The sequence below is a fragment of the Dendrobates tinctorius genome, unplaced genomic scaffold (assembly GCF_039654945.1).
Source record: "Dendrobates tinctorius isolate UK_male_01 unplaced genomic scaffold, ASM3965494v1 ptg000064l, whole genome shotgun sequence".
NCBI lineage: Eukaryota > Metazoa > Chordata > Amphibia > Anura > Dendrobatidae > Dendrobates > Dendrobates tinctorius.
The window spans coordinates 492,636-506,499 of NW_027361732.1; the positions used below are offsets into that span (position 1 = coordinate 492,636).

Below are 13,864 nucleotides of genomic sequence, written 5' to 3' on the forward strand. Positions count from 1 at the left end.
CACGAAGATCCAGTTTGGTGAAAATTCGAGCTCCTCTAAGTCGGTCAAAGAGCTCCGGGATCAATGGCAATGGGTACTTGTTCTTGACCGTGATATTGTTCAGGCCTCGGTAGTCTATGCAAGGACGGAGGGAGCCGTCCTTCTTTTTTACAAAGAAAAATCCCGCTCCCGCGGGCGAGGAGGACTTACGGATGAAACCTCTAGCAAGGTTCTCCTGGATATAGTCAGACATAGCTTGGGTCTCAGCAGGGGATAGCGGGTATATCCTACCCCTGGGTGGCGTAGAACCAGGAATGAGGTCAATCAGAAAGTCATATGGCCGATGGGGGGGCAGAGTCTCGGCCTCCTTCTTGTCGAAAACATCTGCAAAGGACCAGTAAGCCGACGGCAGACCTGTAGGTGCCGGGGATGGACCGGCAGAGTTCATCAGATGGACGGGCAACAGGCACTTCTCCTGACAGAACGGTCCCCACCGGAGTATCTCGCCCGACCGCCAGTCCAGGGTTGGCTCATGAGTCCGTAGCCAAGGGAGGCCTAGAAGAAGTGCGTGAGACATGGTGGACAAGACGAGGAAGGAGATCTTCTCCAGGTGCAAGGCTCCGATCTGCAGCTCGATCTCTTCGGTGGCCTGGGTAACGGACTCCAGCACGGACGTACCATTGACCGAAACAATCGACCGAGGAGTCTCCAGGGATCTGACAGGAATCGGGAATTTTTAACCGCCTCGAGTGTGATAAAATTCCCCTCCGCGCCAGAATCCAGGAAAGCTTCCTCAGAATAACGCTTGGCACCGAGATTCAATAATACGGACACGAGCAGGGGAGGAGAGGAATCACGTACACCTAGGGAGGCCTCTCCTATCAACCCTAGGCGGAGAAGTTTCCCGGCTTCTTGGAGCAGGAACGGAGGAGGGGAGAGGAGCTCCTCTCTCTGGCTAATTCACGGGCACGTTCCTGAAACCGCAGGTCGATGCGTGTCGCCAGTGAGATCAGATCCTCTAAAGAGGTGGGAGTATCCCGACCTGCCAGTACGTCTTTAATCCGACTGGACAGGCCACGCCAAAAGATCCCTACGAGAGCCTCGTTGTTCCAACCGAGTTCGGAGGCCAAGGTACGAAAACGGATGGCATACTGTCCTACCGGTAGCGTACCCTGATGGAGGTTAAAGAGGGACTCGGTGATAGAGGCCAGCCGACCCGGCTCGTCGAACACCTTGCGGAAGGTGTCCAAAAAGGTGGAAAGCCGAGAGACGAGTGGGTCATTGCGCTCCCAGAGGGGGTTCACCCATGCTAATGCCTCCCCCTCTAAGTGTGAAACAATAAAGGCAATTTGGGCGCGCTCAGTGGGATAGTGCTGCGGCAAAAGCTCAAAATGTAACAGGCATTGGTTCAGAAATCCTCGACAAAACTTAGGGTCCCCGCTATATCGGGGTGGCTTGCCGAGGCGCGGTATCGGGTGCGGGGCCGAGGACTGGGCAGAAACGGATTGTATGGCCGACAAACGAGACTCCATGGATTTCAAAAAGACCATAATCCTGGTCTGACTCTCCCGTAGGAACACCAGTTCCTTTTGGATGGAGGTGGTGGCACCAGCGGGGTCCATGGCCTGATTATACTGTGAAGACTCCTGGAGTGGACCCTCTGGGTCGTGACACCAACCCTCCCAGGGCGAGCTGACCTAGTGAAGACCACCCCCTATACAGGGAGTGTCAGGGGCAAGCCCCAGGGGGTGAGGCACCACGACTGCTGGCACCAGGCGGCCGGCTCACAGGAGACACGAGTGGGTGAGAGTGTCTGCAGGAACGTGTAAAGTGTGGACACGGGAACACGTGGTATACAGAGACTTCGTTCGTCCAGGTGTGAGTGAAGCAGGAAGCGTGCAAGGAGCACGTCAGAGCACTGAGTCAGGCAGCAGGTGTGCCAGGAGGTGTAACAGAGTAAAAGACTGAGTACAGGATCAGAGTGTGTGCCCGGAGGCACAACTGAGTATAAGACAGAGCACGGAATCAGAGTGTGTGCCAGGAGGCACGACTGAGTATAAGACAGAGTACAGGGTAAGAGCGTGTGCCAGGAGGCACAACCGAGTATGAGACAGAGTACAGTGTCAGAGCATGTGCCAGGAGGCACAACCGAGTACGAGACAGAACACAGGGTCAGAGCGTGTGCCAGGAGGCACAACCAAGTACAAAGCAGAGTGCAGATTCAGAGCGTGTGCCAAGAGGCACAACAGAGTGCAAGGCAGAGGACCTGAGTACAGCGCACAGCCAGGCAGGGACACGGCAGACCAAGCCAGGAGCACAACAATAATCAGGCACCTCCCCTAGGGGGAGGTCGTCTGATATAGCACATGACTACTACTGGTTCCGGGTCAGGACCTAGCCAGAAAGCACATGACCACTACAGGTTCCGGGTCAGGTCCTCCATTACCATAGAGAGGACCGAGCCCTATACAGCACTGACAGGAGCGCGCAAGCGCAAACGTGACATGTAGGAGGAGGCCCGGGGACGAGAGCTGCGCGTGCGCACCCTACGGGACCCCCGGAGTGACCGCAGCTCCGGAAGAGATGACGTCGGGACCGAGGTCCCGCCCCCAGGTGAGCACGGCGTGACATGAACAGTGACAATGTGGTATAAATAGTTCATATAGGGACTGGGTATAGAAAAATCCAAGTTAGATTGTCTATAAATATTGCACAAAATTTTGTCCCGGTTCATATATGGCCACTTAAAATAGGAGACAAACCTATATAAATTTGTTTGTTATTGGTGATCACCTATAAACAGAATTATTAGCTCCAAATTATTATTATTATCCTCAGGAAGCCCACGCGAAACGCGCGTTGGGGCTGCTTTGCGTGTGGTATATCTGGACTCATTTGGGTAAGAAACTCTCCTTTGTGATCGTATCATGGCACCTTAATAATTTGGAGCTAATAATTCTATTTATAGTGATCACCAATAATGCACAAATTTTTATAGGTTAGTCTCCTATTTTAAGTGGCCATATATGAACCGGGACAAAATTTTGTGCAATATATCAGGTTCCTGACAGTGTACAGCCTCCGCTGAGCAGGGACTCACCTGTACTGTAGGGGCCCCGGGGACTGGAATAGCCGGAAAGTACAGATGCACAGGACCTGAACACTGAAGCTTTAGCAAGCAGGCACAGGACCTATGGTCATGTGACAGCAAGGGAGCGGGGCTTAGTGTCCTGCTAAAGTCGGGCAAAACGGAGATTATACACAGTAAGGGCAAACAAGGTACAGGAGGGATAAACAGACGGGAGGTCAGACAAAGCCAGAGGTCATACACAAGAGGGCGGTGCGGTACCAAAGAGACGAGCAGAGAGTAGTCGGGTCACAAGCAGAGAGTCATACATGAGAGAGCGGTGCGGTACAAGAGGAGCAGGCAGAACTCGTAACAGGGACAGAACCGGATCACAACCAAACAAGTAACAAGGTATCAGACACAAGGCACACGTATACAAGAGGTCAACTAACTCAGCCGAGGGTAGGAGTATAACTGACACCGGACCTAGGTCCAGTGAGCATTAAATAGCCGCCCTATGCCAGAGAGAGGCAGCACAATTAACCCACAGTCGGACCAGGACGGGCCAAAGCGAAATCCCGTCCTGGATCATAACACAATATTTATAGACAATCTAACTTGGATTTTTCTATACCCAGTCCCTATATGAACTATTTATACCACATTGTCACTGTTCATGTCCTTTTTATTTTTATTATTGAACAATGTGCTATTTTTGAACAATGTGTTGTCCTAATAATAGATTTTTTATGATGTAATGGTAATAAAATGTGGTATTTTTTTATATTCTATACAGGTCTTTGTACTCTTTTTTGTGGTTTTGATCCTTCTAACTATATGTTGAAATCATACAACTTGAAGAGGAATCACATTCACCACTGGTGGATCTCTGTGCTTACTTGATACATTCCCAAAAGGTCAGGCCGATATTTAAATTCCTAAAATCTGAGGCTCCAGAATCTCATTCTTCAAGAAAACTTTTAAGTCACCCTTAAAAATGCTTACCAATGTTTTGGTTGCATACGGACATTACCAAGCACAAAAAAAACATCTTTTCTGTTATTTTTGTCTTTGAGAAAAGTGGTCTGAGGCCGAACCATTGAAATGCATTAATAGGGCTAAATAAAAGCTAAGTTTTTTCGAAGAATAAAATTCTGCTGCCTAAGACTTTTGGAATGCAATATATATTGTGATCAGTGAAGGTGGCAGCATCTGCTTTCTAAGGGATGTATATTAAAAATATGGTAGGAAATGTATCTGCTCAGCATTGTTTTGCTACTCCATGCTAGTGTCAGTCAAGCAAAACGAAAAGGCAAAGGCAGCAATGTATCCGTGCTAAATTATTGAAAAGCAGCATTGCTGTGCTAGGTCAAGTTAGAAACACTACCCTCTCCAATTAAACTCTGCTTACTTCCGACCATTATTCCACATGGCTTAATTACAAGCCTTCTGACTGTCCTACAGAACACACTAACTTCAACTTGAACTACCACCCTTGAAGGAATATCTCCATTTCCACAGTACCACTGTAACTACGATAAACATTCACATGTAAGCTAGCCAAATCTAACTAGAACTTAGCCGTTTGGAGGACACTAACTATGTATGTAAAACTCAACAAACTACCTTTTTGATTATTCCTCTCTATATGTAACAAATGGAGCCCCACTATACACGTAGAGGGCTGGACGTTGCTTTACAGAACCAAGTATATACTGGAGTCATGTGATACAGACCTGAGTACACCCTAGGACTTAGGCAATCAGAACTAAGCATATCCTGGGAATAAATACAGCTGAAAAAAGGGCAGCATCGCTTACCTGCTCAGGTCTCTGAACAAATGCACTACAGGATGCAGACAGCCCATATAGCAAATATGTTGCAAAACACAGGTGCAAAATACTAAATAGACAGCCACTCACAACCTACCAGTTGATGGAGGGGGTGACTGCTTAGTATACATCTGAAAAATAGGGTGCAGCCAAGTCCAGCATGTTGGGTCTTGTATACAGGGGTGTCCACATGGGATGCATTGAGAGAGTGCTGGCCAGCTCGCCTGATTGAATAGTAGGGGCAGGGGTGGGATTCAGCCGGTTTTCCCCGGTTCGGTGGAACCGGTTGCCAGTTCCACGAACCGGGGAGAACCAGAGCCGCGATCCGGTACCTTGTTGCAGAGGCCGGCGGCGCACGCAAGTTGACACCGTCACACCACGGAGCGGAGGAGGAGAGGAGCCGAGGAGGGACTCTTGTGCTGCTCCCTAGCCTGCAGTACGCGCAGGCCACCCCGCCCGCCGGATACCGCGCACTGATACGTCACGTGCACGGTGCACACACTGTGACCCGGCAGCCCCCGCGCACTAATACCTGCTGCAGTGCAGTGCGGCTATTGGGTGCGTGCGTCACGTGTCTGTCTCATCTCTGACTGGAGTCACACGCGTGCGCCGTTACCCAGTCAATGTGACTCCAGTCTCTGGCCTGTCTATGCGACCTCACCTGCGGCTGCCATCATCTTCATCATCACCCCAGGGGCCCGGTCACCGGCGCGGTGGTGTGGAAGTCACATTCACCAGTTGGCAGTTACTGTGTTTGTGTGTGTGCACGGCCACGGACGGTGGAGCAGGACGGTGCGGGGGCGCTGGGGGCCATCCAGGAGGCCTGGTCAACCGCCGCCGGGACATCAGACACAAGCCTACCACTCCAACGCCAGGTCAGAGCCCAACACGGTGACATCATGATACTGTCAAGTAACACCATGTGTGCAGCTGCTTCCCCCAAAATGTGCCCTGAAATGTCCCAAGTTTGCCCTGGGCCTGTGCTGCATGCCCCAAAATGGGTCCTCAAACTACGACGCGGCCCGAGGGCCACATGCAGCCCACCGAGGACATCTATCCGGCCTGTTGGCCCCGCCGACATTGAACGTCACTACAGTTCAATGCCAGCGGGCCCTTTATTCGCAGGTGGAGCTACAAGGTGGCGAGAATGGACTTGCGGCCTTCCATATGCAACACAGGCGCAGGACTACTATGCTGCCTATGGGCGATTATGCTGCCTTTTGGGGACTACTATGCTGCCTATGGGGGATTATGCTGCCTTTTGGGGACTACTATGCTGCCTATGGGGGATTATGCTGCCTTTTGGGGACCTGTGCTTCCTATAGGGAACAATGCTGCCTATTGGGGACCTGTGCCTGCCTATTGGGGATCTGTGCCTGTCTATTGGGGACAAATGCTGCCTATTGGGGGACCTGTGCTGCCTATTGGGGACCTGTGCTGCCTATAGGGAACAATGCTGCCTATTGTGGACCTGTGCTGCCTATTGGGGACCTGTGCTGCCTATAGGGAACAATGCTGACTATTGTGGACCTGTGCTGTCTATTGGGGACCTGTGCCTGCCTATTGGGGACCTGTGCTGCCTATTGGGGACCTGTGCTGCCTATAGGGACCTGTGCTGGCTATAGAGAACAATGCTGCCTATTGGGAACCTGCGCTGCCAATTGGGGACCTGTGCCTGCCTATTGGGGACCTTCGCTGCCTATAGGGATCAATGCTGTCTATTGGGGACCTGTGCTGCCTATTGGGGACCAATGATGCCTATTGGGGATCAATGCTGCCTATTGGAGACCTGTGCTGCCTATTGGGGACCTGTGCTGCCTATAGGGAACAATGCTGCCTATTGTGGACCTGTGCTGTCTATTGGGGACCTGTGCTGCCTATTGGGGACCTGTGCTGCCTATTGGGTACCTGTGCTGCCTATAGGGAACAATGCTGCCTATTGGGGACCTGTGCCTGCCTATTGGGGACCTATGCTGCCTATTGGGGACCTGTGCTGCCTATTGGGACTTTTAATTACTGTTAGGACGCAGACAGACTGTCGTATGAATCAGAATGTAGTGCACAGCCTGGCCAGCTGGTCAGTCAAGTGAGAGAGCTGCATAGAAATATATGCAGCTGTCACACTCGGGTCAGGAGAGCCGCGGGCCAGAAGGTGCACTGTTCTGATCTCATTCAAATTTATTTTTTTTCAACTGTTTGACTGCGCCCCTAGGAAAAGGTGTGTGTAAATGGGTGTGGCTTAATAATGGGTGTGGCTTACAATAGGTGTGGCTTAAATGGGTGTGGTTTTCCTACACACAAACAGAACCTGTTGTTAAAAATTTGAATCCCACCCCTGAGTAGGGGCATGACTAATAGGCTGAGAACCAGACACTATACCTACATGTGAACAGCGCCCTATATAGGCCTTTATTGTGCAAATGTATGCTAAGCAGTCACCCCCTCCATGAACTGGCAGGTTGTGATTGGCTGTCTATTTAGTATTTTGCACCTGTGTTTTGCAACATCTTGCTATATGGGCTGGCTGCATCCTGTAGTGCATTTGTTCAAAGACCTGGGCAGGAAAGTGCTGTTGCCCATCTTTCAGCTGTATTTTTGAATTTTTAGAGGATTTTTAGTCCTCCTGGGACTAATATAATCCAGAACTCAGCATATCCTGGGACTAATGTAATCCAGAACTGAGCATATCCTGGGAATTAGGTAATTCTCAACTGAGTATACCCTGGGACTTAGGTAATTCAGAACTAAACATATCCTGGGACTAATGTAATCCAGAACTCAGCAAATCCTGGGACTAATGTAATCCAGAACTGAGAATATCCTGGGTTTTATGTAGTCCAAAACGGAGTATATCCTGGGACTCATGTAATCTAGAACTGAGTATATCCTGGGACTCATGTAATAAAGAACTAAGTCCAGAACCAAAGAAATTTTGGAAGTCTTATAATTCAGAACCAAGCATCTATGGAGTCTTATGTAAATCAGAAGCATAACCTGGGAGTCTCGTAATTCAGAACCAAGCATATCCTGGGACTCATGTACCTCAAAATCAATGTTTGCAGTCCACTACACGTTACCACATACTTCTTACCTTCTAATTCGTCTAAGTCTTTGGGCTTGGTCCAGCGTGACTCCTTAGTCTGGGAGTTGTAGTAATAGGGTTTTCCTGTATCTGATTTATATTCCTTCCAGCAACACCGTGAGAGAAGAAGCTGCAGAAGAAAATGCAACACATCATCTTATTAAGGCCGGGATCACACATGCGAGAAACACGGCTGAGTCTCGCATGTTAATACCCGGCACTGCCGCTGCCACTCGAGAGCAAAGCGTGTGGCAGCAGCATGTATTGCTATGCGGCCGCACACTCCGCTCCCGAGTGCCGGCGGCAGTGCAAGGTATTAACATGCGAGACTCAGCCCTGTTTCTCCCATGTGTGATCCCAGCCTAATTCATATACCAAATGTATCTGATTCCCTGCTGGTTATTATACATTTCATACTTATCTACTGGTAATTTTGAACTATGAAATAAACACAATCAGGAATTCAATATAAAGTCACTTTCAAAGTAGAAATAGTAGTAGATAGTAAATGCACTCAACTCATTGTAGATAAAGAAGTATTACAACATTTTTATCAGTGGTTTTCATGGGACTGCAGGTAAAGTCTTTTCTTTATTTCAAGTAGAAACAGACTGGTCACAAAGCATTATAATTCAGAGGGACTAGCTTGGACCGTGCAAAATTTTCACACATTGGTTGTCGGGGGTGAAGGCAATTTCAGAAAAAGCAAGCTGGTCAAATGTAAATGTATTTCATGAGATGATTAACACAGACAGGTATTTATATAAGTAGATTGGTAATACAATAAATTGGTTTGATAAGTAGAGGTTAAAATAAATGTCTTCTGGTTGAGGTGCCATCTGCAGGTCATTGTGTCTTTCTGCAGGTTTATGAAAATGAATGTTTAAACTGTATTTAGTGATAAAATCGTGAATGTGTGGTTTGTTTGGCTCTTTTCTTGCTGAAGGGAGCAAGTTTACCTTTCAAATGGTGTATCATTTGTGTGTGGGGTGAAGTAATCAGTGAAAAAGCAGTGCATGTTTACAAATGCGTTTGCATATGTGTCTCACCTGCAGTGAAGAGTACAATCCTCCAATTTGGCTAAAATAGGCTCGGCAAGCAATTGAGCAAGATGGAAAGCTTCCAAGTCAAATGTTTGGATTTGTTTGTGATGTCTGTAAGCAGCTTTGTGGTACTGTGCTTTGGGGTACTGTGGTGCCACCTGTAGGTCATTTTTCCTTACTGCAGGTTTATGAAAATTAATGTTTAAACTGTATTTTGTGATCAAATCGTGGATGTGTGGTTTGTTTGACTATTTTCTTGCTGAAGGGGGCAAGTTTACCTTTCAAATGGTGTATAATTTGTGTGTGTGGGTGCAGTATGAACGGGATACAAAGTAATCACCGAAAAACAGTGTTTAGAAATATTAGAATAGATAGTGGGCTATGTTTAGATACCCCACAAAGAATGGACACGGCAGTAGGTGCAGATGACCAGCTGACAACATATGGAAGATCAACAGAGAACCTTTATTTGGAAGGTCTCTGAAGTATAACGTGTCTCAAGGCTGTCAGGCTCATTTGTCAAGTAGCAGAAACAAATATCTAAGTACAACAGACTGGTTATAAATACTCAAAAAATGGCCACCAGTCCAGACCACAGTACGGTTATAATATGTAGAAACAATAAAAATAGCTAAGAATACAGAGTCAGACCTACATACTGTTAAGGCGAAACACTGTGGCACCACGTTTATTAATAAGTAATATGTTTGTGAAGTAAATTACATTGCCAAAGAGCTGGAACTAGGAACAGACACAAACATAATAGGGCCCCTTTGCAAAAACAATATATGGGCCCTTTGCAATATATGAACCTATATTTGGTCCACATTTAAAACCCGCTTTGATAAATGGAAAAAAGGATGGAACACTCTGACCGGATGCCTCTTTCCTAGGGTTAAAACTTTTGAGCAAGTAGGAAAACACGGCACTTCTGGAATTATGGTGGTGCACAAGTAGGATAACCAAATCCGTTGACTGCAATGTAGAAATACTTGGCACTCATATAGATGTATTCAGGAACTTATTTACTGAATATAGAAACTCCAGAAACATAAGAGATGTTTCGGTCAATACCTGAACTTCATAAGATATCTGGATAGAGGAGGTCTGTGTGGAAGCACGCTCTGTGCGATGGTCTGCAGACCTACTGAGCGTGACAATGTTCTTGATCGTTTTGAATCCACAGTAGGTGACCCAGTGTTTCTTTCTTGGGAGTAATTTCTTTTAAGAGGGAATCATTTCTAAGGGTAGACTAGTACTTGAGCAAGATGACTTTCACTATATTGTGACCGACGTTGAATGCTATAATAAAATTCATATTAAAACAATCTTTTTTGTGTCTTTTATGTTCTTGGGGATCAAATAATTCTTTTGTGTGAGACAACTCACTTTAATTTGCACTTGCTGCACTAAGGGCTTTGGGATACCAACATTATTACAGAAGAGATAACACAATTCCCTAGACATACAGGCCAATGACGAATCCAGATTCTACTTCAATTCACAAAGCAGCATATTAGATGCCTGTTTATTTTTAAATTATTTTCTTCACACACCATGAAATTGTCATCAATTCTGCACGTGATGACATACATATGCGGCTTTCAGCAAATGCAGTTCACGACCTTGAAAACATCTGAACTATCAGGATTTATCTATACAGCATTTCCTCCTAAAATCCAAGGTTGCCCAGTTAAAGAATTACTAACAGTAAAAGTTATCATGTAGGGACAGGATAGGCGATAAATAGCTAATTATTGGGGGTCTCTCCGTTACCACGCCACCGCTCTACTCACTGTCCATGGGACTTTTGCAGGGAGTCAAGTTCTGTACTCTGCTGCCTTGTTTATGTCATAAATTATTCTGACCACAATTTCCACACCATTATAATCAACATCCTTCATTCCGCAAAATATTGCCTGAGCGCACACACAGAGCAGTTTAGGCTAGTTTCACACTAGCGCTTTTGAGCGCAGCGACGGCCTGCGCACGGCCGCCGCTAAGCCCCGCCCCTGCCGCGCCTCCACCGGTAGCTCCGCCTACCGGCGCATGACGCTGCATGCGTCCTGCGTCCCCTATCTTTATCACTGGGGGCGCAGGCCGTGCGCAATATGCGTTTGGCGGCGCATGCGTCCTTTTGACGGTGCGCCGACCTGCGCCAAACGCAACCTGCTGCAGTTTGGTTGTGCTCGGCGCACCGTCAAAAAGGCGCATGCGCCGCCAAACGCATATTGCGCACGGCCTGTGCCCCCAGTGATAAAGATAGGGGACGCATGCAGCGCTGCGCTCAAAAGCGCTAGTGTGAAACTAGCCTAAAGCAGCTCGGTGGGGGTCTCAGGACGAGAGCACCCATTGATCTGCTAGAAACTACGTAGTACCTATCATTTGAAAAAACAAAATGAAATGATAGGTATGTGTCCATTACCTATTTACCTTGTACTAAATTTCTTACCTCTGTATTAGATTTTAGCTCATCTGGCTTCTCCCAGGTGGACTGTTTGGTTTCAGTGTTGAAATAGTAGGTACGCCCATCTGGAGCTTTGTGCTCAGTCCATAGAGATTTCTGTTTATAAAAATAAATAAATGGAGAATGCACAATTTTCACTGACAGTCTATGTTAACTTACAAGTTTTGTTCAGTTTTTATAACTTAATAAGATTAAAGGAATTTTTCTGGATTGAAAAAAAAAAAAAAAAAAAAAAAAAAAATAATATATATATATATATATATACATACACCATCTGGTTAACCCTGTAATGAATCCCCTCCTGAATCCGTATAACCCTTGTTTCCCTGTTTAGTGCCACTTTAGCCTCATATAACCAGTCTTTTGTTGTGTTATTGCTTACATTCTGAACCCTCCCTATGTGCCTTCTCTGTCAGACCAATATCTGTCCCACACTTCCCACACTGCCACCCTCAGTATGCCCGTTCCACTTACAAAGCACCATCCTGAGACTCTTATACAGTCTCAAGATGGGTAAATGGTTTGCCAGTTTCTCCTTCCTAACACTCTTAATATGTACATGAGCAGCTGTGATCCTGTGCTGTCCTGTCTGTAAACTCTCTGTCAGCAATTACACGGCACACAGCAGGGGCTCATTTATAACAATACCTCAGCACGGAAACATTTTTATCACATCCAAATGTGGAACTATTCTAAGATCTATTAACCGCTTCACAACACGGACAATTTCCATTTGTGCATTTTCTTTTTTTGCCTTCCCTTCTTCCCAGAACCATTACTTTTTTTTTATTTTTCTGTCCATGTAGACATATGAAGGCTTGTTTTTTGTGGAATGAATTGTACTTTTGAATGACACCATTCATTTTACCACATGGTGTACTTGAAAATGGGAAAAAAGTGGGAAGAGATTGTGAAAAAAATGCAGTTCTGACATTGTTGTTTGGGAATTGTTTTTACTGTGTACATTTTGTGGTAAAATGACCTTGCAATATCATTCTGCTCATCAGCACGATTATGCCAATACCAAATATGTCCAGTATTTTATTATTTTAGTGGTGAAAAAAGATGAGAAATTTGCAAAAACATATTGGGGGGATGTGTCGATATTTTCTGAGACCAGTAACTTTTTCATTTTTGGTCAGTGGAGCTGTATGGCAGTTTATTTTTTGCGGGGCAAGACACGTTTTTACTGATACTATTTTGAAATAGATATCATTTTTTTTTGGTATTGCACCAACCAAAAAATGGAATGTTGCCATTCTTGAAATGCTTTCCTTTATAGAGTTCACCCACTGGGTTAATTATTTTTCCATTTTGATAGAGCTGACATTTCTTATCGCAGCAATACCCCATAAATGTAATTTTTTTAATATTTTTACTTTTAAGGGGAGAGATTTGAACTTGTCTTTTTATTTTGTTCATGTTTTAAAACATTTAGTCTTTACTTTTAAGTGTTCTTATTAGACCCCTTGGGAGACTTGAAGCTGCAATGACGGACAAAGCTCCTTTACAGGTCCTGGCTGCAAGACACAGTTATCACCCGATTCCGACTTATGCCGTACATGTACAATAGATGGTGTGAAGGGGTTAATTTAAGCATTTCTGCATCTGTTTTTAGGTATAAAATTCTATGGCATAAAGTAACTTTTTAGTGCTTGAAAGCTTGTGAACCAGTCAGAATTTTCCATATTTCTGCATAAATTTGAACTAAAACTACATCGGATTTTGACACAAATTCTAAAAGAAATAGACATCTCAATCAAACAAATGTGTCAAAATATACTTTTTATTGAGGAAAATGATCCAATATCACATGTCTGTGAATGGCAAAGTATGTGGACCTTTGATCTCAGTATCCCCTTATGCAGCAATAACTGCATCTAAACGTTTTTGTAATTATTGATTAGTCCTGCATTTCTGCTTGGAGGAATTTTAGCCCATTACTCCCTACAAAAGAGCGTCACCTCTCTCATGTTGCTGGATTTTCTCCTGTAAACTGCTCGCCTCAGGTACTTCCCCAACATTCCTATAGGATTAAGGTAAGGACTTTAACTTGGCCATTCTAAAACTTTGTAGGAAAATCAATCCAGCTCACCGTGAATGGCATCTTGAGGGTGTTCGGAGCTCAGAGACACCACGTCAATGAGTAAGAAAACGAGAAAGTAGAAATGTCCAGCTTAAAGTGGATGATTAAATGTTAAATCATGATTAAAGGTTTGCAAAAACCTGAAACGCGCCGATGCCACATGTGATGTAACTTTTACGGCTGACACATCCTCTTTGAGCACTTCATGTGAATATAGTATTCACAGTTAGTTGAACTGGACTTTTCTACTTTGTGGCATTCCAAAACTTTACCTTTATTCTTCTTTAATAATTATTTTATTGAGTCTC

General features: G+C 45.6%; 1 protein-coding gene across 15 annotated transcripts in view; it reads right to left on the reverse strand.

Moving 5' to 3' along the window:
• The window catches only part of PRPF40B (pre-mRNA processing factor 40 homolog B), a 143,452-nt gene that overhangs the window by 75,163 nt on the left and 54,425 nt on the right, over positions 1 to 13,864 (reverse strand). For all 15 annotated transcript variants that reach the window (XR_012233072.1, XR_012233071.1, XR_012233073.1 and 12 more), the window contains 2 exons: positions 11,456 to 11,566; positions 7,970 to 8,090 (listed from right to left, as the gene is read on the reverse strand). Coding sequence is in view for 12 of the 15 variants with exons in the window: in XM_073580213.1 (XP_073436314.1) it covers positions 7,970 to 8,090; positions 11,456 to 11,566 (232 nt within the window). In the remaining 3 variants the exon portion in view is untranslated. The remainder of the gene's footprint in view (positions 1 to 7,969; positions 8,091 to 11,455; positions 11,567 to 13,864) is intronic.